The following is a 25516-nucleotide window of genomic DNA, read 5'->3' as shown; positions in this document are numbered from 1 at the left end:
GAAAGGTGCGCCTCTTCTCTCTAGTCTGTTCTTTGATTGTCGTAAGAATACAGAGATGGGGGCTGGAGCGATAGCACAGCGGGTAGGGCATTTGCCTTGCACGCGGCTGACCCAGGTTCGATTCCCAGCATCCCATATGGTCCCCTGAGCACCGCCAGGAGTAATTCCTGAGTGCATGAGCCAGGAAATAACCCCTGTGCATCGACAGGTGTGACCCAAATAGCAAAAAAAACACCCCCCAAAACAGATGGCGGGTTAAAATGATAGTACAGCAGGTCGGGTGCTTGCCTTGCACACAGCAGACTTAATCTCTGCACCCCATAAGGTCCTCTGAGCCTGCCAGGAGTGATCCTGTAGCACAGAGCCAGGAGTAAACCCTGAGCACTTCCAGGTGTGGCTCAAAAAAAAAAAACCCAAATTAAATTAAAGAGGAGTACAGAGATGAGATGTTAATGTTTGATTTAGGTGGCCACAGACTCGACTTGAGTTAGCAGAGCGTTGGCATCATTTTGATGGAACTATTTCTCAACTGTAATCTATGTTGTATTCACTGTGTACTAAACACAGTTTAAATTAGCTCTCTGGGTTGACTCAGTCAGACCTTCTGCACGTAGTCACAGTCTCACTCTGCATGCCATGTTACGAGGTATCTTCATTGCTGCCATGCTATTTCTGCTCTCCCTACCACTTAATAGATAATCCCCGGTTACTTTACTCTAAGCTGCTATAGATGAGGACATCAAAATAATTAGCGGTTGCTCAACTAGATTAAGGGTAGTAACAAGTTGGAGTGAGATTTGAGACCTTTTGTGAGCACATATACTGTTCCTTCGTGTCAAGTCTTTAAATTCCATTTAAGTTTCACTTAGATGAGTGTGTAAGGTAAATGTCATTGTATCTAACATAGGAAGTGTTGTGGTCCTTTCTTTAAACAGAGAAGAAGACACTGAAAATGAAAATGAAAAGAAAATTTGGTATTACAGCACAAAGATCCAGCTTGCGGAATTAATTGATTGTCTAGACAAAGATTACTGGGAATCAGAACTCTGCAAAATTTTGGAAGAAATGCGTGAAGAAATCCACCGGCACATGGACATAACTGAAGACCTGACCAATAAGGCCCGGGGCAGTAACAAATCCTTCCTGGCAGCAGCTAATGGTGAGCAGGGAGTCTTCCCACTTGGGTCTTTATTAAATCTGAGATAAACTTGTGAAAGGAAATCAATACAAAGTTTGAAATTGATTAGAAATATTCAGTATGTATATATATATATTTTACTTTAATTCTCTATATTTCATTTTTTCAAGAAAACCTTGTTCATCCCAACATTATTAGTTAGGGGAGGTGGATATTTTAGTATTCTGTATCTTAACCTTAATTACCATTCAGCAGTCATTTTTCATTGTGAGAAATTGCATTTCTTATTTTGTGTATATTTGTACCATACCCTAAAAAGCAATCGCAGTATGTTTTTATCAAGTATATTCAATTTATGTTGTTTTACAAAAACAACACTTCTGTGTATGGTATTGCATACACAGCATCAAAATAGAAATGGGTACTCAAAATGGTCAGGAGTCTTATTTGAGGGAAATAAGAAAGAACTAAAGAAGTCGAATATAGAGGAATTGATGAATCTGTTATAGACTGCCGTGATAAAGCACTCTTTATTGGAGAATTTTATAGGGTCTCATACACACAGTGCTTGGGGCACTGAGACAGGTTGATGGATTTTCATTATCACTGAAATATATATGGACGGTGACTGTAGTTAATAATATGCACTACGTGCTTGAAAGCAGGCCTTGGAAGCTTGTTTTCGTTTCTGGGCCGCGCCCAGCTGTGCTGGAGTATTCGGGGGTTGCTCCCAATGGTGCTCCGGGAACCGTGTGGTGTCAGGGATTGGGCCCAGGCCTTGTACTACAAAGTACGTGCTCCATCTGTTCTCCCTCTGACACTGTCTTAGAAGTTTTTGTCACCCAGAAGTCATTTTTGTGATCACATATGGTGATGGTTGTTGATGAGACTCTCTGGTAGTTTCAGAATATGTACAAATACGGAATCATTCTATTTTATACCTGAAACTAATATGTCTAAATCATGTCTAAAAGTTTTCAGTGTGACTGTGGAGAATATACAGACCCTTGCCCTTAAGCAGCATTGTGTGTGCCCCTTCCCACCTACCCCCATCCCAAATAGTGGTTTTTTTTATGCTTTTGGGTTATACCCAGCGATGTACAGGGGTTACTCCTGGCTCTGCACTCAGGAATTACTCCTGGCGGTGCTCAGGGGACTTTATGGGATGCTGGGAATCGAACCCTGATCAGCCGTGTGCAAGGCAAACGCCCTACCCTCTGTGCTATGGCTCCAGCCCCAGGTTTTTTTTCTTTTAAATATATTTTCAAGTTTTCTGTATACATGCTTTATTTCAGTATAATTAAGCATGCTATATACATTAAGAAATAGTTAAACCTTTTGTAGTAAAGATGACAGCACAGAAAACTTGAAGTTTCTTAGAGCACAATATACTTGGAAGGTAGGCAGCCCAACTCAGGCCCTGCGGAGAGCTTTGCCTGCTGCAGTGACCCCCCTGGTTTCAGGTGGAGTTCATCTAAGGTAGCTGCACTTTGGGTTTCATGGCGGTACTGAGGCAGAAAGGGGCTTGCGGGGGCAGGTGCCTGCCCAGCAGTGGTCAGGGGCTGCTCTTCTTTCCCAGTGCTCAGGAGTGACCCCTGGTGGTGCTCAGGGAACCATATGCTAGGGATACAAACCTGGGTCACGGCTGGTAAGTACCTTATCCCCTGAAGTCATTAAATTTTGTTTTTCTTTTTTTTTTTTTTGCTTTTTGGATCACACCCGGCGATGCACAGGGGTTACTCCTGGCTCTGCACTCAGGAATTACCCCTGGCGGTGCTCAAGGGACCATATGGGATGCTGGGAATCGAACCCGGGTCGGCCGCATGCAAGGCAAACGCCCCACCTGCTGTGCTATCACTTCAGCCCCAGATTTTGTTTTTCTTAATAAAAGGTTCTTTTAGAAGGTTGCGTAAGATACATCCTTGGCAGGTTAGTATATTAGCAAGAGCAAGTGCCTCTAGCATAAGTGGGACTGAGAACAGTGGAAGTCTCAGCAAGGGGCTGAAGGGAACAAGTGTGTGCACGTGCTGGATGCCTGGGCTGGACCCCCAGCCCTGGTCGGAGGTACCCCAACCTCAAGCCAAGAAGAGCACCACCTCCAGTGTGGCCCAGATACCTATGGAAAATAAAGGGAAATAAGGAGAACAAAATCTTTATCTGTATCTATACGTCCAAAAGATCCTATGATGATTTAACTGCTGCAGAGAATTGATGACTTGGCGAGTGGGACTCGATGCTGTGTAAATGTGATTCAGGCACCAGGAGCTGTCTCAGATGATAACGGATCAGCACGGGCTTCAGCTTTCTCTCTCCTCTCTCCTCTCTCCTCTCTCTCTCTCTCTCTCTCTCTGGTGGCAGTTTTGGGTCATACCTGGCACAACTTGGGGGCTACTCCTGGCTCTGTGTTGGTGGGGGGAGTGTCATAAAATTTAAACATTCTGAAATACCTACAATTCAGGAAAAATAAATTTTTTTTCTGCCTTTTGGGTCTTGCCTGGTGACTTGAATCCATATGTTAGCTGTAATGGATTGTTTTTTCTTTTTTCTTTTTGGGACAATGCTCAGGTGTTACTCCTGACTCTGCACTCAGGAGTTATTCCCAGTGGTGCTTGGGAGGAATCTTAGGAATGTGGGGGCTCGAACCTGGGTCGGCCACATGCAAAGCAAGTGCCTTACCTGCTGTACTAGCTAGAATAGTTTTTATTCTCTAACTTTGCTGCTTAAAAAGTTGCCATAGATGGGGCTGGAGTGATAGCACAGCAGGTAAGGTGTTTGCCTTGTACGCGGCCAACCCGGGTTTGATTCCCAGCATCCCATATGGTCCCCCGAGCACCGCCAGGAGTAATTCCTGAGTGCAAAGCCAGGAGTAACTCCTGGGCATTGCCGGGTGTGACCCAAAAAGAAAAAAAAAGTTGTCATAGAGGGGGCTGTGGGGAGACAGTATTGTGAACATGTGGTTGACCAGGTTCTTTTCCTTGTATTTGGATCACACCCTGAGTGATGCTCAGGGCTCACTCCTGGCTCTGCACTCAGGGATTACTTCTTGAAGTGCTCAGGGGACCTTATGGGATGCCGGGGAATTGAACTCAGGTGGGGCGTGTGCACGGCAAGGGCCCTACCGGCTGTGCTATGGCTCCAGCTCCCTGAGCTGGGTTATACCAGCACATCCCATATATTCCCCTTAGTTTAGAGCCAGGAATAAATCCTGAGCCGCAGTGTGGCCCAAAAACAACAGCAAATTCCTTGGGATCGGGACTAGAAAGCTCAATGGACTGTAACATGCTTTTCCTCAAGAGGCCCGTTTCAGTCCCTGCACGGTCCCAGTCCGGGAGCAGCAGCGGAAGGTGGGCCCAAGAGCCTCAGAACACCATGTGTGACTTCAAAACTGAAAAGGAATGAAAATGGAAACTTAGAAAACACATTTTGACATTTAGAAAACTGCCAGGATTAGATACATTGTTGATAAAGAGTGTAGAGCCTGGAGTAACTCATCACATGTGGCCCCAAAAGAATAGTTTTGTTTGTTTGTTTTTGTTGTTTTGTAGTCACACTTGGCTATGCTCGGGGTATTCCTGGCTTTGTACTCAGGAGTTACTCTTGGCAGCTCTCAGGAGCATTTGGGATGCCAGTAAGGACCCCTTTTCTTTTTCTTTTCTTAAGCTTGTATCTTTTAGAACTGAAGATAGTCAAATTGGTTGAGTACTTTAAACATACTAAAACAAAGGAGTATCAGTATTTGTTTGTTTTGGGGCCACACCCAGCTGTGCTGGTGGGAGGGATTACTCTTGGCAGGTTTTGGGGACCATACGGGGTGCCTGGGATTGAACCCGCGTCCACTGCATGCAAGGCAAACAATCCTACCCACCGTACTATCACTCCGCCACCCTTAAACATTGATATTGCTGATCCTTTATATTTTTAATGCTTTTAACATTTAACTGTGATAACTTGAATTTAAAGCACTTAAGTAGCATCGTGGTACCTATATTTTGGTCTGTGTGAGAATTTTTTGTTTATATTATAGAAGAAATTTTGGACTCCATTAGAGCCAAAAAGGGAGAGATTGATATTGTCAAGAGCCCAGAAGAAACGGACAAGGACAAGAGTGAGACTGAGAGCAACTCCAGGGATGCTGAGAAAAGCAGGGAGGAGTATGAAGACCAGCCCCTCGAGAAGGACGGTGAGGACAGGCCGCCTGCTGACGATCCCGAGCAAGGAAAATCTGAGGGTAAAAGCATCAGTAATTCAAAAGAAATATTTCATCAGATTTCATCAGTGTTATTTATGAAATCTCCAGTTTTACTTGCAAATGCATATTATTCTACAATCACTAGTTCTACACTTCTCAAAGAAATTAGGATGCACTTATGTCACCATGAAAATAAGCTTTACGTATTGGTGCTTTGCTATAATGTTACTCCATGTCTCTATCTTTTTCAAGTGCCATTTTTACGAGGTTTATTGGTGCAAAAATCACTATTTTTATGCCAGAATATACACTTTTGTTATGCGATAAAATATGTTCAATTTTATATGGATTACATATTCATTCTGAGTGTATTTTTAAAGACTCTCTAGATGAGTGGTTTTCAGCCTTTTCACACCTGCAGGCTGGCATTACCTGGTGTCCGGCTTTGCAGATTGATGGTTTCACACCATCTGATGGCTTTGAGATGGAGGCCAATAGGCGCAGGGTTTTTGGTGGTCATTCATTTTTGATGGAATGTGGCCATGTGTCCGAGCGCAATTGCAAAAAGCTATCTTTAAAGTTTTGTTGTGCATTTCACTGTAGAGCCCACAGAAGTTGGGGATAAAGGTAACTCTGTGGCAGCAAATCTTGGCGACACCACAACCAATGCTTCTTCCGAAGAGACTAGTCCCTCCGAAGGGAGGAGTCCCGTGGGGTGCCACTCAGAACCCCCTGATAGCAGCAACATGGCAAAGAAGAAGGTGGCATCCGAGCTCCCCCAGGAAGTGCCAGGTACAGAGGGCCATGTACCCGTGCCCCTGTAACGGGGGGAATCCATTCCTTTGGTAGTCAAAGCTGAACGTCACCTAAAGTTCCCAAGTATGTGTCCATTCGTGCTGCTTGTTTACGTGAGTGCCATCCCTGATTGCTAAATTGTCACCTAACATTTGGAGTCTGACAAATGTTCTTGCAATTAGTGCTTGAAACTCATCATCATCTTCATGCTTTTTAAAGTTCATTTAGCTGTTTTTATCTAATAGACTTAACGTGTGTATTTTATCACTAGATCATAGTGGCAGTTATTGGTTAGTACTTACACACTAATGGCTTGGGGTTGATTAATTTGACCATCCCAGTTCTGTATGTACTAACAAGTTAATTTTATGTTTGCATGTGCTCATGTATTTCTTTTAACAACATTTCAAATCATGATATGATGCTAGGAAACCACTGTCATGAATTTTTTTGAGCAAGCTATGTTTTGATACGTAAGATAACTAGTATATTTTAAGCTTTAAAATTATGATTGAAGTGAGTTGCATAACACTAAGAATATTATTTTGTCTTTTGCCTTTTTCTTTCTCTCTTTTTTTATTTTGCTTTTTAGACCATACATGTGGTGTTCAGGGCTTACTCCCGACTTTGTGCTCAAGAATCACTCCTGGTGGGGCTGGGCACCGTATAGGGTGCCAGAGATTGAACTGGGTCTGCTGCATGCAGAGGCAAGCGCCTTGCCCGTTGTACTACCTTTCTGACCCCTCTTTTTCCCTTTTAAAAATGAAAAATAATTTTTTATTATGGGACGTCTATATGTTGTAGCAAGTTAGAAGATTTAGATACAGAACCAAAATACTGGTACTTTCATCAAGAATCGAGTTAAATTTAGTAGTTGGGTAGAAATCTGAACGATATTTTTCTATTGCTACATTTTATACTTTGGGAAGTGGGCAGGATAAAGAACTTGCAGACTTGATTCTGTATGTGTTTCATCTTTCAAGACCCCAGTGTTCCCAATTTGTAACGTGAGGGACTTTGATAAGTCCCTCACGTTACAAAAGTCTAGTGGCACGGCTTTGACTTGAGATTCTAGCAACAGTAAGCTGCTGCTGTGACAGGACATTAGACCACGTGCAACATTGCAAGGGAACTAGACCAGAGTGACAGTACAGTGGGATGAGCACTTGCCTTCCATGTGGCCGACCTGGGTTCAATCCCCCGCATCCCATATGGTCCCCCGGGTACCACCAGGAGTAATTCATGAGTGCAGAGTCAGGAGTAACCCCTGAGCATCACCAGATATTACTCAAAAAGACCGAAAAAAAAAAAAAAAAGGAATGGGGCTGAGTCCACTGGATGTTACTTTAATGAGGGGCTGGTAGTCATGAAGGTGAAGGAGAGTTGGGAAACCATCGTAGCTGGTGAAATGGTTAAAGAAATTATTTTCTAGGGGCTGGAGCAATAGCACACTGGGTAGGGAGTTTGCCTTGCACGCAGCCGACCCAGGTTCGATTCCCAGCATCCCATATGGTCCCCTGAGCACCGCCAGGGGTAATTCCTGAGTGCAGAGCCAGGAGTAACCCCTGTGCATTGCCAGGTGTGATCCAAAAGCAAAAATATATATATATATATTATTTTCTAGCTTAGAAATGAGTTGGCCTGACCTCAGGAAGAATATAGAAGTAGGACTAATAGAATTGTCCTCAAATACGTGGAAAGGGTGGAGAAGTTGGGATGACAGGAATTAGATCTGTATCATGAAGTTGAGGGCATTGCCTCAATAAGCAGGAACAAAGAGTAGTAACTGTTAGCATTTTAGGCTGAATGTTCACCAGCTCCTTGAGTTTAGAGGATGTGGTGAGTATATACCAGATGATTTCAACGAGAGCCCTTGGTTGGCGGGACATGGAAACTAGGGATCTGGAATTCAGTTTTATGGTTCTCCAGTTAGCGCCCTAGGATGGCATCCAGGATGTGAGGGAGATCTGGCGGAGACATCTGTCACCCTGTTGGTTCCCATCCAGTTAAAATGCTGCATTATTCTCGGACCAGGGCCAGATTAGAGTGGGGAGGGCACTTGCCTTGCAGCCAGCCTGGGTTTGATCCCCAGCACCTCCCAAATCCCAACTGGAATGATCCCTGAGCACAGAGTCAGAAAAACCTGAGCACTGTTGGGTGTGTCATCGAAAAATCAAAAATTTAAATAAGATACTGCATTATTGTGACTTTCATACATTTGTGGTAAAAAGTTTAAAAGTAGATTATTATTCCAAAAATAACGTGAAGAAATTGTGGTATTGTTTGAATTACGATTACACTTTCAGTATATACTTAGAATATTGCCTTTTTAAAAATTTATTTATAGATTTTTTGGTTTTTGACCCACACCCAGCAGTCCTAACTTTGCCCAGGAATCACTTCTGGCGGTGGATGCCGGAGATTGAACCTGGTGGGTCGTGTGCAAGCGTCCTCCTGCTGAACTATCACTCTGGCTCCCGTTCTTTGTGTTTTAGATTCTGTTATTTAATGTAAACCAGGGTCAAACCAGTTAAAACTGGCTCGTGGTTTAAATTTTGTGTTTTAGCACTGAGAATATATATTCTTACTGGAGCTAGAGTAATAGTACAGCGGGGAGGGTGCTTGCTTTGGATGTAGCCAACCCAGGTTTGATGTCCAGCACCCTAGATGGTCCCCAGCACCGCCAGAAGTAACTCCTGGGCATTGCCGGGTGTTGCCCAAAACAAAAATAAATAAAATAACTTTACCTGTATTTTAAGTTCTCTGAAGTATTTTTACTTAACCTTAAGAAGCCTTTTTTTTTTTTTTAATGTAGGAGCACTGCTGTCTAGTCATTGACTAAGCTGAGTAAATTGGGCATGAACTCCACTCTCTGAAATATTTGTCCTTTTTTTTATTCGAAGAAATTAAAGGGGAGATTATTTTTCTAATATTTGACTTCTTTAAAGAATGCCACATGAAAGGGTTTATATATAGAACACTTAGCATGGTACCTGATTAACAAGAAACATGAAATGTTGGATTTTATGCTTATGGTTAGGTACAATCAACTTTTAATGATAAAGCCTAGAAAGAAAAGTTAAAGTAAACATTTTTAGTAATGTGGTAGACATCCACATAATTCCTTTTTGGGGGAGGAGGGGATTCGGGCCCCAGCAGCAATGCTCAGGTGTTACTCCTGCTCTGCACGGAATAATTAATTACTCCTGGAAGTGTTCATGGGACCATGTGGGATGTTGAGGATCGAATACAGGTCCACAGCATGCAAGGCCAAGCACCCTGCTGGTTGTACTAGAATTCTGTGCCTAAAAGTCAGCAAAAGATATTGTCATATTAGAAGATGTTTGGTATGGAAAGAACTTTTTGATGCTAGTATCTTTTCAAAGTAAGTCATCTGTGGGCCCGAGATTTCAGTGCTCAAACCCCCTCTCTGCAGCCGCCCTTGGATCCACAGCGATGGTCAGGACTGCAAGACGGGCTTTCTGGTGTCTTCTTTAAAAATTGGTATTTTATATTTATATCTGACTGTACTTGGGCGCCCCCAGGGTCTCTCCTAGGTAAGGCATGTCTTCACTTGAGTCACATCCCTGGATGCCCCCGTGTCTGATTTTCATTTGTTAGGGAGCCACATCTGGTGTGCTTACTCCCGCACAGGCTCAGGTAGTGTGCCGGGTGGGACCCCAAGGGCACTGTGTGGGTGCCAGAAATCACACTTGTGTGGTCGTGTAGAGGCAAGTCCCCTCCATACGATGTTTGTCTGTTTGTTTTAAAATTCAGTGTACCAGAGCCATGAAGAGAGAGAGAGAGAGAGAGAGAGAGAGAGAGAGAGAGAGAGAGAGAGAGAGAGAGAGAGAAGCCGTGTTCAGCGTTGATGTCCCTTTTCTGGTTTGGGTTCATTATAAATACTGTCGTTACGAATCTTCTTTCATAGAGTTTTTGTGCAAGTGTACGTGCATTTCTTTCTTTTTTTTTTCTTTTCTTTTTTTTTTCTTTTTGGGTCACTCCTGGCTCTGCACTCAGGAATCACCCCTGGCGGTGCTCAGGGGACCATGTGGGATGCTGGGAATGAAACCTGGGTTGGCCGCGTGCAAGGCAAATGCCCTACCCACTGTGCTATCGCTCCAGCCCCTGTACGTGCATTTCTAAAGATGAAAACTCAGGCGTAGCATCTTGGGGCCCTTCGGGGTGCATGTCCTCAGTAGATCCGACTGGATAGTGGGGTGGGTAGCACAGCAGGTGATGTATTTCCTTGCATTTGCTGACTAGTTTTTCAGAGGTTTTTGGGAAGTCCCGCATGTTGCCGCCATTTAGCATTATCTGTGCTTCTGTGCATTGTTTCACTAGTGACAGGGTGAGAAGCAGCTCTTTACCGCATGTGGTGCGTGAGCATGTTCATGATGTACGTTTGTTTAGGCCAGTTCGATTCCCATGGAGTGGACGGTCTTTCTTGGTTTGTGTCTCTCACGGGAGAGGGTAAATCCATTTCCCCTCCATCTTGAAGCAATGATGACATAATACATTTTTTTGGAATAAATAGTATTTGGTCAGGATGCATTTAACTCTCGGGTGGTTGCGCGGTTGCATCCCGGTTTTATTAATGTCTCTTAGGGCCGTTTGCATCTGCTTTTGTGATTGACTGACTTGCTGCTGGTTTTATCTGACCAAGTCCGTGTCAGCCTTGGGTCTAATGATTAGATGGGCCTAATACAATAAGCTGGCTCAGGTTTTCACCTTATCACTGCAAGAGTTTCTGTGGATTGATATTTCTTAAATGTTTGCTGAAGGCATCTGGCCCTGGAGTTTTTTGTTTGTTTGTTTGTTTTGTTTTTGGGTCACATCTGGCGATGTACAGGGGTTACTCCTGGCTCATGCACTCAGGAGCTTGCGGTGCTCGGGGGACCATATGGGATGCTGGGATTTGAACCCGGGTTGGCTGAGTGAAAGGCAAACGCCCTACCTGCTGTGCTATCGCTCCAGCCCCTGGCCCTGGAGTTTTTAATGTGGCAAAGTTGCTCTGGGCTGGAGCGATAGCACAGTGGTTGGGTGTTTGCCTTTCACGCAGCCGACCCATGTTCGATTCCTCCGCCCCTCTTGGAGAGCCTGGCAAGCTACTGAGAGTATCGCGTCTGCACGGCAGAGCCTGGCAAGCTACCCGGGTGTATTGGATATGCCAAAGACAGTAACAATAAGTTTCTCAATGAGAGATGTTACTGGTGCCCGCTCGAACAAATCGATGAGCAACGGGATGACAGTGACAGTGAAACTTGCTCTAGATTTCATTTCTTTGGTAGGTAATGAGCAGTTCATCACTTGTGTTGTAAATCTTGGTAAGTTACCTGTTTCTAGAAAGATTCCTGTCATCCAGACATTAAATTCTGCTGGCATAATGATGTCCTGTCTTTTAGCAATGGTAGTGATCTCTTTATTTTGATTTTGGGTGACACCTGGTTCTACTCTGGGGTCTGCTTCTACCTGTAGGTCGGCTCTGGGATGGTCCTGGCGGTAGCAGGGGACCGATCAAACCTGGTCCTGCTGTGTGCGGCCCAGAGAGCTTCCTCCAGTGCTCGCTGACTCCTTTCACTCGGGGCTCTGGACTATGTTCGCAGAGAGAGTGCCCTTTCTTCCCTCTCCCCCTGCCCCCTCACACACACACACTCTTCCCTGATTTTTAACTTAATTTTAATTATTCATGTTTGGGTTTTAGGCAGATGATGTTCCAGCACCCGTCCTTTCATTCGTGCCCTGCACTCTCCTTCTTGTTTTTGTAGCGGCCGGCTTCATGCACAGGCTTCTGGCTGCCCTGGTGCACGGAGGGCTGGTGGGTGCCGGGCGTCACCGGGACTGTCTGTTTCGGTGCTTGCCCATGTTCTGGTGGAAGTGCTCCCCTGTGCTTCGCCTTCCAGCTGTGCTCACGGGGGTCGCGCCCTCGGTTCTGTTTGCACACATCTGGCTGACGGGAGCCCGGAGGCTGTGGAGAGCAAAGCTGCCAGCCGCCAGCAGGAGCAGCCCAGAACTGCACTTGGGGCGTGAGCTCGGCCTTCTGCTTGCAGGGCGGGCGTTCCCCGCTGCTGTGCGAGACCCCGCATACTGATTGTTCTTGTTCAGTTGTTGCACGCCGCTGACAGCTTTTTCCAAGCTCTAAAATGTAGTTTGGGGGCTTGGAAAGATAGCACAATGGGTGAGGCACTTGCCTCCCTGACCTGGATTCAGTCCCTTGCATCCCATTTGGTTCTCCTGCCAGGACCAGGAGCAAACCCTGACACAGTTGTGTGTGGCCCCCAGAAGCAAAAGCAAACAGAAAGTAATTTGGGACCAGAGGGATAATCAACCGACTGAAACAAATGCTTTGGATGTTAGAAACCTGGGCTCAGTCCTGGGTTAAGTTCTTGGTGTTTTGTGGTCCTCTGAGCACTGAGCCAGGAGTAGCCCCTGAGCATTGCTATATGTCACAAAGCACTCCCCCCCCCAAAAAAAAAGGGAGGGGGAAAAACTGTGGTTTTGTTTATGTTTCTAGTATTTTCCCCCCCAATTGAATCTTCATTATTTTATTCCACTTATTTTCTTTTTTTTTTGGCTTTCTGGGTCACACCTGGCAATGCACAGGGGTTACCTTTTCCCTTTGTGGAGGTGGTTTTGGTGGCAGTGATTGTGGATTGCGCTCACACTTGCATGCACGTGCGTGCACGCGTGCACACACACACACATACACAGCCTGTGGCACTCGCACACTGAGCTTCAGGCCCTGCGTGCTCACACTTCAGTTGTGCTCGCACACTTGCTCAGCAGGGCTTGCACCTCCTTAGGGTGCTTACACACCTCTTGGTTGGGGTGATCCCTTGGGGTGGCACATCCCCGTACCCTGGGGCTGGGGACAGCAGCTACTGCTTCTGCGCCGGGAGGAGAACCACCTAAACTATCTCTGAGTCCCGGGGAAATATTAGTGTATACATTTTTGTTCTCGGTGTCCCCCTCTGTGCACCAGGGTAGTTGCGCCCCTCAAACCTGGCTCCATTGGCGTTATCACTGACGTATTTTCTTGTTGCCTGGAAGAACAGCGCTGGGGCTTAGAGTGCCTGTCCTGGCCAGCAGGTGGTCAAGAGTCCAGCTCGCCGTGTCCCACCTGAGCTCGAGCACAGATGGTGGCAGCTCTGCTCCATCTGCCCTACACCGTGCCCCCTTCCCCCACCCCTCAGCCAAGATGCTCCAGGAAGCGTAGCCCGGGGCAGGCCCCGGTGCAGATGTGGGAGCAGCAGAGCTGAGCATCCCCGCAACCTGGGGCGGCCTTGGTCGGCGGGAGGAAGTTAAATAATCAGCAGACAGGCTCTTCGTTCTCTCGGGATGTGGCGGTTTCTTTCTCTTCTTTCTCTCAGTGCGAGAGCACACCTGGTGTTGCGTGGGGCAGTTTCTGGCTCTGCTCAGGGGACCTTGGGAGCTAGAACCCAGGTCAGTGGCGTGCACGGCCCTTCCTTGCCTTATCCCCCCCACCAGCTCTCAAACCCTTCCACTTGGTCTTTAAACCCATTGCTTCGCTTGGCGCTTCGTGCCTCCTACTGGCGTGTTGGGAGATTGTTTTCCTAGCTCTCTTCATTCCTGATTCCTAGTGTGAGCCAGTAGAGCCAGAGAGCAGTCATGAGCATGACTCGTGTTCTCTAAACTCTGTCGGGCCTGGACAAGTGACAGAGAGGTGGCCCTGCCTCTGAAGTTCCATCCCCTGGGTCTTGCTTGTGCCAGGCGTGTGTCTGGCAGCTCTGCACACGTGCAGGTACCACAGCTGTAGGGCGCGGACGTTTGTTTGCACTCCACCTGTGTGTGTGTGTGTGTGTGTGCTCCCACGGGAGGTGGGAACCTAGGTGCCCCCCGCCTCCTGGCCCCCCCAGCTTCTCTTGTTTTTTTTTTTTTTGTTGTTGTTGTTGTTGTTTTTAGCTTTTTGGGTCACACCCAGCGATGCACAGGGGTTACTCCTGGCTCATGCACTCAGGAATTACTCCTGGCAGTGCTCGGGGGACCATATGGGATGCTGGGAATCAAACCTGGGTCTGCCTCATGCAAGGCAAACACCCTACCCGCTGTGCTATTGCTCCAGCCCCCCCCCCCCCCCCCCCGCCCCGAAGCTTCTCTTGACCTGCAAACTTTTTACTGCAAGGCCTCAGCATGGAACCCTCTGGCCTGCCCAGCTGGGTCAGAACAATACCGCCAGGAGTGTCCACCGGAACAGCCCCCCGTCCCCATCAGAATAGCTTCCTTGCTTTCAGACTGAGGAATTGGTGTCAGCAGCTTTAGGGGTGATTCACGAGTTACTGAACTTTGGGACTGAGGCAGGCTTTTCTCATGTTGAGTGTTCTGGGTTTTCAGATACTCACCTTATTTCAGTCTCCGGTAGTTGTTATCATTCCTTTTGCTTATATTGACTAGTGGGAGACCTGTTATGTGGGATTTTGAAATCTTTTTTCCATCATGACCCCAGTATTCTGAGATGACTTCCTTCGTGTGTGTGTGTGTGTGTTACTCCTGGTTCTGCGCTCAGAGGATACACCTGGCAGGGCTGGGGGGTTCATACGGTGTGTCGGGATTGAACCCAGGTTGACTGCATGCAAGACAAGTGCTTTAACCCCTTTACTGTCTCTAGCCCATTCCTGGCTTTTTTTTTTTTAGGCTTGTCTTAGACTTTTCCTAGAAGCCCCAGTTCTCTCTATTAGTGGGAACCTTAAAAGAAAGAACTCTCCGTTCATACTGATGTTTTAGTATCAGATGCCATACCTAGTTTTCTTTGTTTTTACACTTGTTCCTCTTAACATTGAAAGGCTTAATTCCTAACAAACCTAATTATATACTTGCTTTATCCTGAACAGAGCTCTGTTATTCCTGTAATATTATTATTATTATTATTATTATTATTTGCTTTTTTGGGTCGCACCAGCGATGCACAGGGGTTACTCCTTGCTCGTGCACTCAGGAGTTACTCCTGGCGATGCTCGGGGAACCATATGGGATGCTGGGAATCGAACCCGGGTTGGCTGCATGCAAGGCAAACGCCCTACCCGCTTGTACTATTGCGCCAGCCCCTTCCTGTAATTTTATTAAGGAAGAGGGTCAGAGTGATAGTACACTGGGTAGAGTGCTTGCCTCGCACACAGACAATCCGGGTTCAATCTCTGGTGTTTCTCCTGAGCACCGCCAATTTAGACTGCAGAGCCAGAAGTAAACTCTGAGCACACTTAGGTGTGGGACGCCTCCAATTTAATGTCCTGGTGTGCATTAATAAGAAATGAGTTTATAAGTCATCACAGTTCCACAATGCCACCAATTGTTGCTGGCAGTAAGACCCCTGAATGGCATTTGAGCATTTTTTTGCAGGATCATGAAGATTGTTCACGGGGTAGAACATGTGCCTGGCTGAGTGCAGTCTTCAGCGTCTGCCCCCTCACTCTGTTCCCTTTCTGATTGCTCAGGTACACACACACACACACACACTGCCCCCTCACCCTGTTCCCTTTCTGACTGCTCAGGTACACACACACACACACACTCACACACACACACTGCCCCTCACCCTGTTCCCTTTCTGACTGCTCAGGTACACACACACACACACACACACACTGCCCCCTCACCCTGTTCCCTTTCTGACTGCTCAGGTACACACACACACACACACACACACACACACACACACACCCCAGTACTGAATTGACACACACACACAGCTAAGGACCTCCTTACTCATTAGCGATTGCCTTTTGCCAAACTGTCAACCACTTTTTAATTATGCACTTGATCTATAAAGAGAATCTAATTACTAGTGACAAAGTGAAAGCAAAGGGGAAGTTTTTAATTTCTGGCCTACCCTGGAAGGACCCAGGCTTACAGCTGAAAACAGAAACTAAGACAAAGCACGCTCTGGGTTGGCAGCACGTTCCTCCTGTCTGGGAGGTCCTGGGTTTGAGCCCTGCACCGCTGAGAGCAACAGACGCGGCGCCCAGCTGCGATCTCTGGCCACCTCTGCCACAGAGTATCAAGGTTTATTATTTTGTTTTATTTTTGTACTTTCGAAAGCCTTGCCCTTGGTGATATCTCTAAATCACTCATAAAATTAATACTTAACGGGGCTGGGAGATGGCTGCGAGCCTGGCAGGGGGGAGCCCAGCGCCCTGGAGTGGTGGGAGCAGCCGCTAGGCAGCATTCTCAGAGCATCACCGCCCGTGACGGGGCAGACATTTCACAGCTTCCATTTTGTCATTCATTGTCGTTTAGTTAACCCGGGGGGGCAGGGGGGGGCAAGAAAACGGTAGTGGTTAGTGCTCCTATTTAATTTCAGTTCTAATACTGTTGGAATACTTTTGGAAAAATTAGAATATGTTTCAGATTTTGAAGTAGTATTTCCACAGAATCACTTCTCCAATTGTGAGGCAGTGATACCACGTTACTCTGCTTTATCTCGGGAATACCCAGAGCACGCCTCACGCTCTAGAATAGGGTAGTGAGAACTAAGTTAGTAGATGGGGAGAATTGAAGAATAACTTGTATGTTGCTTGCTTACTTTTCTTTTTTTTTTTTGTACATTGGCAGTATTCATACCATGTGAATTTTTTTTTTAAATCCATCTTTGTAATGCAGTCTTAAAACAAATGTATTTTTCGTTTTGTTTTTGGTGACAGTTAACTTTTGATGTGATGTCCAAGTTTAAACATCAGCTATTCTATTTTTCTAGAAGAACCTAACAAGACATGTGACAGCAGTAACACTAGTGCTACCACTGCCTCCATCCAGCCTAATCTGGAGAACAGTAGCAGCAGCAGTGAACTCAGTCCCTCGCAGAGTGACTCTGCTAAGGCAGCTGACGATCCCGACCATGGCGAGAGAGAACCCCATACACCTGTCTCTAGTCCAGAAGAGATAGGTAAGAACGCACCTCATGCATTAAGTCAGCTTTTTAATTTTTCAGATTTTTAAAAAATAAACATGTGATGGGGGTGGGAAATTTAGATTTTCTTTTTTCTTTTTTTTTTTTTAAACACAAGTAGCACCCATTGTCTTTTGTTTTTCCCATTTTTTTTTTGAAAAAAGAAAAATGTAATTATACAGGACGAAATAGATATTTTCATACCCCCTCCTCAACCTTAACCACCATTGATGGTTTGGTGTTTGACATTTTGTGTCTTTCTCCATGCAATTACATCATGAACGTTTGCATGAGTATGGAACTTTTTAAAAAAATCATAAACGAGATCATTCTGCATGTATCGTTCTGCATCTTGCTTTGTTCACTCAGTAATACTTATTGGGGATCTTTTTATGTTACAAATTGAATTCTTTTTTTTTTCCTTTTTCTTTTTAAACTGCTGCATGGTACTCCATATTATGAGTGAACCATAATTCACTTGTTCTTTTTCTATCCATGGACATTCAGGCTGTTAACAGTTTTTTTATTATTGCAAATAGTGGTGCTTTTTAACACCTTCAGCATACATCTTTGTGCACCCATGGAAGTATTTTTGGCAGTGTAGGAACAAATGGTAGGTACATTCCTAAAATAGTGATGGTCTATTCAATGTAAATCAAAAGGAATTTCTTCCAGTCATTAATATACATGTTTCTTCATATTCATCTAAATTCACCATCATCAATCTACTACAATTTTGTCAATGCTGAAAAGTATTGAAAATTTTGTATATCACTGCTTACTAATGTGATTGAGTTTATTTTCATATGTTGATTAAACTTTCTAAGAATTGCTTATTCATACCCCTTGCTCATATTTTTCCTGTTGACGTTGAGCTTTATCCTTAATGAGTTTTAGGAGTGCATTACTTATTATGACTAAATCTCTGATTTCACATGTATATGTGTATATATGTATATACATGTGCATATATATACATATATATATTTGGTAATTGCTTGCTTTTAGTGCTTTCAGAACATTTTACTTTTTTTTTTTTGCTTTTTGGGTCACACCTGGCGATGCACAGGGGTTACTCCTGGCTCATGCACTCAGGAATCACTCCTGGCGGTGCTCAGGGGACCATATGGAATGCTGGGAATCGAACCCGGGGCGGCTGCATGCAAGGCAAATACCCTACCCTCTGCTATTGCTCCAGCCCCTACATTTTTATCTAGTTAAAATTATTAATCTTTTTTCTTTATGGCTTCTCTGGGTTTTGAGTCTAAAGAAGGCAGTACCCATCCTGAGAATATACATATTAAATAGTCATTTTGCATAAGATTCTTTTTCTCTTTTTGGGTTTTTTTTTTTGGTTTTTGTTTTTGTTTTTGGCTTTTGCATCAGACCCGGCAATGCATCTGGCTCATGCACTCAGGAATTACTCCTGGCAGTGCTTGGCAGACCATACGGGATGCTGGAAATCGAACCTGGGTCGGCCGCGTGCAAGGCAAATGTCCTACCCACTGCGCTATTGCTCCAGTCCCTTGCATAAGATTCTATGATTTTATTTTTAGTTCTTTTGGGGTATAATTTTGTACATGGTATGAGATGAAGCTTTGTTTTAATTGGGAGGTTTTTTTTTCTTCTTTTTTTTTTTCCTTTTTGGGTCACACTCAATGATGCACAGGGGTCACTCCTGGCTCTGCACTCAGGTATTACCCCTGGCGGTGCTCAGGGGACCATATGGTATGCTGGGAATCGAACCCGGGTCGAACCTGGGTCGGCCGTGTGCAAGGCAAACGCCCTACCCGCTGTGCTATCGCTCCAGCCTTAATTGGGACTTTTTTGGTTAGTAATCAAAACAGCCAAAACTAGCTTAAGTGAAATGGGAACACAGTTAGCTCATGTCATTGGAAAGTAAGTAAGCTGCCATCAGTCATAACTGGACCCCAGGTATGAAAATTCCTCCTGTCTTCCTCTCTATTGCTTACCTTTTGGGTCTGTCCGTGTTTGTGTTAAGCTCTTTCTCTCCTGATACAAACAGGCTTTTGCCCCGTGGCAGGAAGTTTGTATTCATATGTTTTCAAGGTTTGCGCCAGAGCCCCTATTCCAGCTCCAAATCAAAAGTCCTCGAGGGAGGAATTGGACTGCCTGTCTCACCCCCACCACATAGCTTGTAAAAATGTCTTTTCTTAATGCACATTTGGGAATCTTATTTGTATCTAGAACCAAATCTAGAACTTCTTTGTTCAGTGTTATATTTTATTAAGTCTGGATGTCGGGGTTTATTTATTGTCTTGTTTTGTTTCATGTTTTGGGACAGCTCAGGGCTTGCTCCTGGCTCTGCACTTAGGAATCTTCCTGGCGGTGCTCAGGGGACCCTGTGGGATGCCAGGGACCGAACCCGGGTCAGTCCTGTGTAAGGCAAATGCCCTCTGGCCCGGGACGTGTTTCTTTGCTTTCACAATCTGTGAGCCAAATTCGGGTTGTTCTCGCTATTCCAGTTGTGAGGGTGTTCTTTGGTAGTTGGTGTTCTGGGGTGACGAAAAGGGGTTGTGTAATGAGAGGTGCTCTTCTGAAGACGTGCTGCGTCAGCAGCCCTGTTCTGACAGTTGCCAGGGATGGTTCCCGTCAGCGCCGTCAGCTGGCTGAGTTTGGTAGATTCAGGTGTTTGCCGTCTGGTAGCGCCCCTCTGGCAGTGCCTCAGTGCTCGGCTCTTTCTTCACGAGCAGAAACTTGGCTCAGAATCCCCGTGGTGAAGCCCCTGTTGCTTGCCCGTTTGTCAGTTGTGCAGACCAGTGGCTGTGAGCCTCTGGCGAGTAAGGGGTGGCCGAGCCCTGCCTCCCGACCTCATTCAGGCATCAGGTGCAGAGGTGCGGCAGGGGGATACAGCCGTGCGCTTGGCCTCCAGGCCGCACGGCAGAGTTGGGCATGTGGCTGGGCTGGGTCCCTCTGGACCTCTCTCCTCAGCCTTCTCCCCTTGCCTGTCTTACCCCTGAGATGAAATTCTGCATGGCAGCACTAAAATTAGCAAGTGTGTATAATCCAGAACCAATAGTTTGGATCATGGGCTCTAAACAGAGAGGGGCTTTGCAAAAAGCAGCGTGCATTCCCTGTCTGTTCTCAGGGATTCCAGTCTTGACCACATGATGGTCTGGAAGGCCTTGCTGGAGATCAGGGCGGTACCCCCAGTTGCCCTCTCTCGTACCACCAGTGACACTGGGGAAGGCTGGAACAAACAGGACAAAACAAAACAATCTCTAAGTACAGCAGATAAGGCGCTTGCCTGGTGCACAGCTGGCCTGGATTCGATCCCTGGTACCCTCTAGGGTGCTCTGAGACCCGTCAGAGGTGACCCCCAGTGCAGAGCCAGGAGTAAGCCCCGAGCACTGCCCAGTGTGGCCCCCAAGCCCAAACAGAAAGGGCTTTTTGCCGAACTTACAGATGGTTTAAGAAAGTCACCGTACTCGAACTTCTTTGCATTGAAAAGAAGTTTCATATCTGCATATCTCCAGGATAGATCATTTTTTGAGACCCAAGAGGAAATTGTTGACCGTCAGACTCATTGCTTTGCTGTGTGTCACACACCAAAGATCACCGGCTTTCCAGCCAAGTTGTCAAGATAGCCAGTAACCTCCAACCCATGATTTTCTTTTTCTTTTTGGGTCACACCCGGCGATGCACAGGGGTCACTCCTGGCTCTACACTCAGGAATTACCCCCAGCGGTGCTCAGGGGACCGTACGGGATGCTGGGAATCGAACCCGGGTTGGCCGCGTGCAAGGCAAACGCCCTGCCTGCTGTGCTATCGCTCCAGCCCCCCGTGTTTTTTGTTAAATGGTGTCATATTTGAGGGTCAGAGTCTTAAAATGTTCTGAATTATTACTCAGAGGTACTTAACAGGCTCAGGTGCATTCTGGGCCCCAGGGCACCAAGTGGTTCTCTGGGCCGGCCTGCTCCTCCTGGCTCTCCCCCTCCCAGCTGGGTCTGTGGTCTCCTGTTGGGCGGCCTCATTTGCTCCTGTGTTGGGGTAGACACACAAATTTCTGCTCGCTGACACACAAATTCAAACCGTTTCTTTGTATTTTGAGAAATTGGGGGCCGATCCTCAGTGGTAGGACCCATGTATCATTTTGGGACCGTCAGTGGTAGGAGCTGGGGAGAAGCTACCAGGCAAGATAACTCGATTCGCAGCCCTGGATGCAGCGTGAGGTGGATGTAGGCGAGGGGGAGAGGACCCACCCGAAAGAGTGAAAAGGGTGAACAGATAAAACTAGCAACTGTATTACGTCCTGGCCGTGGCACAGCGGGGAGGGCGCTTGCCTCGCACGTGGCCAGCCAGGGTTCATCCTGGCATCCCATATGGTGCCCCCAGCCCCGCCAGGAGTGGTCCCCGAGTAGGGTCAGGAGTCAGCCCTGAGCACTGCTGGGTGTGGCCCAGCCCCCACTCCCCCCCCCCCCCCCCCCCGTTTCCAGGCCAGTATTTTTCTCTGCTCAAAATCTTGTCTTTCTGTTTATAATATAGTACGGGTTTTGTGTGTGTTTGTGTGTGTGTGTGTGTGTGTGTTTTATTTGAGTATACCACTATTATTTTGCCTCGTTAGTTTAAAACAAAAAATAAAAATGATATGAATAATGATATCTTGGGTCCAGAAAGAGAGGAATGGAGAACCAAAGTGATAATACAGCAGGTAGGGGGTTTGCCTTACTCGAAGCTAACCCGGGTTTGATCCCCAACACCCCATATGGTCCTGAGACCCTCCTAGAGTGATCCCTGAGTATAGCACCAGGAAAAGTCTTGAGCATCACCAGGTGTGATGCATTGCTCCCCCCTCCCCGCCACCAGCCCCACCCCCCAAATAGGAAGGACAGACTGGAGCACATGCATTCGTGTGTGGAACACCAGATTTGATTCTTGGCATTGCATCATCCTGGGATCTCCCCTTGATTTTTTTTTTTTTTTTTTTTGGTCTTTCTGAGTCACACCCAACGATGCTCAAGGGTTATTTCTGGCTCTGCACTCAGGAATTTTAACTCCTGGCATTGCTTGGAGGACCTTCCGGGATGCTGGAGATCAAACAAGGTCAGCCACGTGCAAGGCAAAACTCTATCCACTGCACTATCACTCGGGCTGCCTCCCCACGAATTTTGTAATTAAAAACGTTTATGAGGAGCCAGAGATAAGTGCAGGCTTGTATGTGGCCAGCCTGGATTTGATTTCCACTATTTGCTATGATCCCCTGAACCCTACAAGGAGTGATCCTTGAATGCAGAGCCAGGAGAAAGCCCTGAGTAGAGCTGGGTGTGGCCCTAAAGATAAATACAAAATATCAGTATTTGTATTTCAGACAAAATACAAATTTTCTGTATACACAAAATTCCCTAAATTTCATAGAAAATCCACTTGGTATTTATATTTATAACCTTCAAGCTATTAGATATTTAAAGACTTTTAATGGAAATCTTTCAAAAATTAGTTACAACTGTTTTATTTTTCCTTTAAACAGAAATCTATATTGCGTATAGAAGGAAACATTTGACTGGGGGTGGGGGGGATTGGGCCATACCCAGTGATGCTCAGAGTTTACTCCTGGCTCTGCACTCAAGATCACTCCTGGCAGTGCTCAGGGGACCATAGGGGATGCCAGGGATTGAACCCAGGCTGGCTGTGTACAAGGCAGATGCCCTACCCGCATACCCAGCTCTGCCCAGGGCTTACACCTGGCTCTGTGCTCAGGGGGACCAAAATAGGTGGCAAGGATAGAACCCTGGTAGGGGGCCTGCAAACACCCTACCTGCTGTTCTGTCTCTCCGGCCCCAGAACAACATTTTTTTAGTGTGTATTCTGAATTAATACGGCTTTCCCCCCCGTTTGTCTTGTTTTTGTTTTTGTGACTCACCTGGCGGTGGTCAGAGGTAACTCCTGGCTTTGCTCTCAGAAATCTCTCCTCCTGGTCCTCAGAGGACCATGTGGGATGCTGGGAGTTGAAACCTGGGTCAGCTTCATGGAAGGCCAGTGCCCTCCCCGCTGTACTGTTGTTACAGCCCCCAGTATGTTCATAGTGACCCTACTTGTTTTCTGTTCGCTGAATTATAAAAGGCATAAACTGGTATGTTTAAGTTTATTGTAAACTACTAAATGATTCGGGAAAATTCTGACAGAACGTTCAAATAAAATCTTTTTAAGACTTCGTACTTTTGATTCGGCTATTCAGGGACTATTCTGTTTACTTTCTGTATCTTGGATTTGCACCAAAGACAAATTTTGGATAAAGCGATAAGTTGAATTTACTGTTAGCAATTACCTTTGGCGTTTCGCTTGATAACAGGTGATTACAAATTAGAGAAGTCTAACGGGGAAATCAGTGAGTCTCCGGGATCGGGAAGAGGAGCAGCTGGTTCGACTCGCATCATCACCAGATTACGGAATCCAGACAGCAAACTGAGTCAGATGAAGAGCCAGCAGGTGGCGGCTGCAGCCCATGAAGCTAATAAATTATTTAAGGAAGGCAAAGAGGTCTGTTCTTTCTGTTCCAAAGGAATATCTCTAGCACTTGGAACCCTTAGATACACCATAGCAGAAAAAGAGTGGCAGAAAGCTTGTCAAGTTGCTTTTGAATTGTTTTGTCCACTTCTAGTCCTGTCATGGGAAAGTTGTTAGTTTGTATGATGGGTAAGTATAATGAAAAGGCTCACGTAAGGCTCACGTTTCAGGCTCTTCAGAGAAATGCTGTGAATGGGTGGTGTATTTTTCCAGTACGTGGTTAATTTTATCACATGTAGTTCTTAGGAGATGGTGTTTCTTTTTCACATAGGGTAATAGGGTAGCTACTGGTGGGCTTCATTAGAGACTTGTAGATGATTTGATATTCAGCGCTAGCTATGATGACTTTAGGTGAACTTCTAGTTCCTGAGCAGACGACCCTCTCTGCAGTTGCTGTGTACAATGCATAAAAGACTAGGACCCTTCCCCTGTTGTGTAGTGAGAAGAATTGAATCTGGGGTTTAGTCTTTCTGTGTCCATCCATGCCCCTCCCCTCACCCCCTTCCTGTCCCCCAACTAGTTATGGTGATGGACCAGAAGCCGTAAGTGTATCTCTCGAGTTGAGGGTTACTTGCAAGGTAGGGATGCCAGGTATCCAGCATGTTTTTCTTCATGTTATGTCAGTTTCCATCTGTGATTTAAATTTGGGCTTGGGGGCCACTTGCAAGTGGTGCTGGCAGATCATACGGTGCTGGGTTCACGGGGGCTGGCTGCTTGCACGGCCAGGCCCCTAGGCCCTTCATCCCTGTATTGTCTCTCCCAACTCCAGCGAGACAGTTCCAAAAGCCAGTACGTACAGTGAAACAGTTCTTGAAGTGACATTTTTCATTTTTCATCGTATGTGGGAAGCATTCTGGTATTTGTTCTTCTAGCCTGTGGTGTAATTTAATTTTTAAAAAAACTGAACGATTCCTCCTTTGAGTTCATAGTCTTCTAAAGGTTTAGCATCTACCATTTGAAATTACTGTTCTAGCATAATCATGGGCTCTTACATTAGAGTTGGAATGGTGAAAGAAACAGAAGAAAAGGTAAATGCCTTGTCTTTAGGAATACAGGTTTTGGGGAATGATCCACAAAATGTTTCTTTTTTCCCCCTAACATATTTTAGGTTCGAAATTATGATAGGTAAATGATTTGTAAATAATATAGTATCTATATTGAGGTACATGAAAGCACTTGTTAGCGTTTGACTTATAATAAATAATAGCCTTCTTTTTGCATTTAGTGGTTTATAACGGATGAGGTTTGGTTCTTAGCTTTTTAACTCCCGATGTTCAGTCATAGGATGTATCTTATTAGGATTGGTAAATTGACTATAGAAAGGCGGTTGATTTCAAGGCTACGTCTTTGACTTAAATGCTGGACTCTCTTTATTCTGTTGGTCAGGTTCTGGTAGTTAACTCTCAAGGAGAAATTTCACGATTGAGCACCAAAAAGGAAGTGGTCATGAAAGGAAATATCAATAACTATTTTAAGTTGGGCCAAGAAGGGAAGTACCGTGTCTACCACAATCAGTATTCCACCAACTCCTTTGCTTTGAATAAGCACCAGCACCGAGAGGATCACGATAAGAGAAGGCATCTTGCACATAAGTTCTGCCTGACGCCCGCGGGAGAGTTCAAGTGGAACGGCTCCGTGCACGGCTCCAAAGTTCTTACCATTTCTACTTTGAGGCTGACCATCACCCAGCTGGAAAGCAATATTCCTTCCTCCTTTCTTCATCCCAATTGGGCTTCTCACAGGTAAAGCAAAATGAAGGTTCATTTCTTTCTGTGAAGATTGTAAGTATGTACAAACTACCGTGGTTGCGACTTACTTTCAACTACTCTTACCAGTGGATTGAACGAAGTCAGCTTAGCAAAACACTTGAGATTTGCTGGATAGAGATGGGGAGTGTGGCTCTCCTTCCAAGTTACGGAACCAGCAGTAGCTTTGGGAAGACTTCTGGGAGGGAGGGAATGTGTGGAAT

General features: G+C 45.8%; 1 protein-coding gene across 9 annotated transcripts in view; it reads left to right on the top strand.

Moving 5' to 3' along the window:
* Positions 1-25516, top strand: part of BPTF (bromodomain PHD finger transcription factor) — a 142445-nt gene that overhangs the window by 46307 nt on the left and 70622 nt on the right. For 4 of the 9 annotated variants that reach the window (XM_055130749.1, XM_055130745.1, XM_055130742.1 and 1 more), the window contains exons 3-8: positions 936-1159; positions 5163-5366; positions 5931-6119; positions 16831-17019; positions 23333-23520; positions 24934-25289. In XM_055130749.1, the coding sequence (XP_054986724.1) occupies positions 936-1159; positions 5163-5366; positions 5931-6119; positions 16831-17019; positions 23333-23520; positions 24934-25289 (1350 nt within the window). The remainder of the gene's footprint in view (positions 1-935; positions 1160-5162; positions 5367-5930; positions 6120-16830; positions 17020-23332; positions 23521-24933; positions 25290-25516) is intronic. The other 5 variants (XM_055130743.1, XM_055130751.1, XM_055130747.1 and 2 more) reach the window with 5 other exon arrangements.

Source organism: Sorex araneus, chromosome 3 (assembly GCF_027595985.1).
Source record: "Sorex araneus isolate mSorAra2 chromosome 3, mSorAra2.pri, whole genome shotgun sequence".
Classification (NCBI taxonomy): domain Eukaryota; kingdom Metazoa; phylum Chordata; class Mammalia; order Eulipotyphla; family Soricidae; genus Sorex; species Sorex araneus.
The sequence above is the reverse complement of the archived record's forward strand: the minus strand, read 5'-3'. Positions and strand labels throughout refer to the sequence as shown.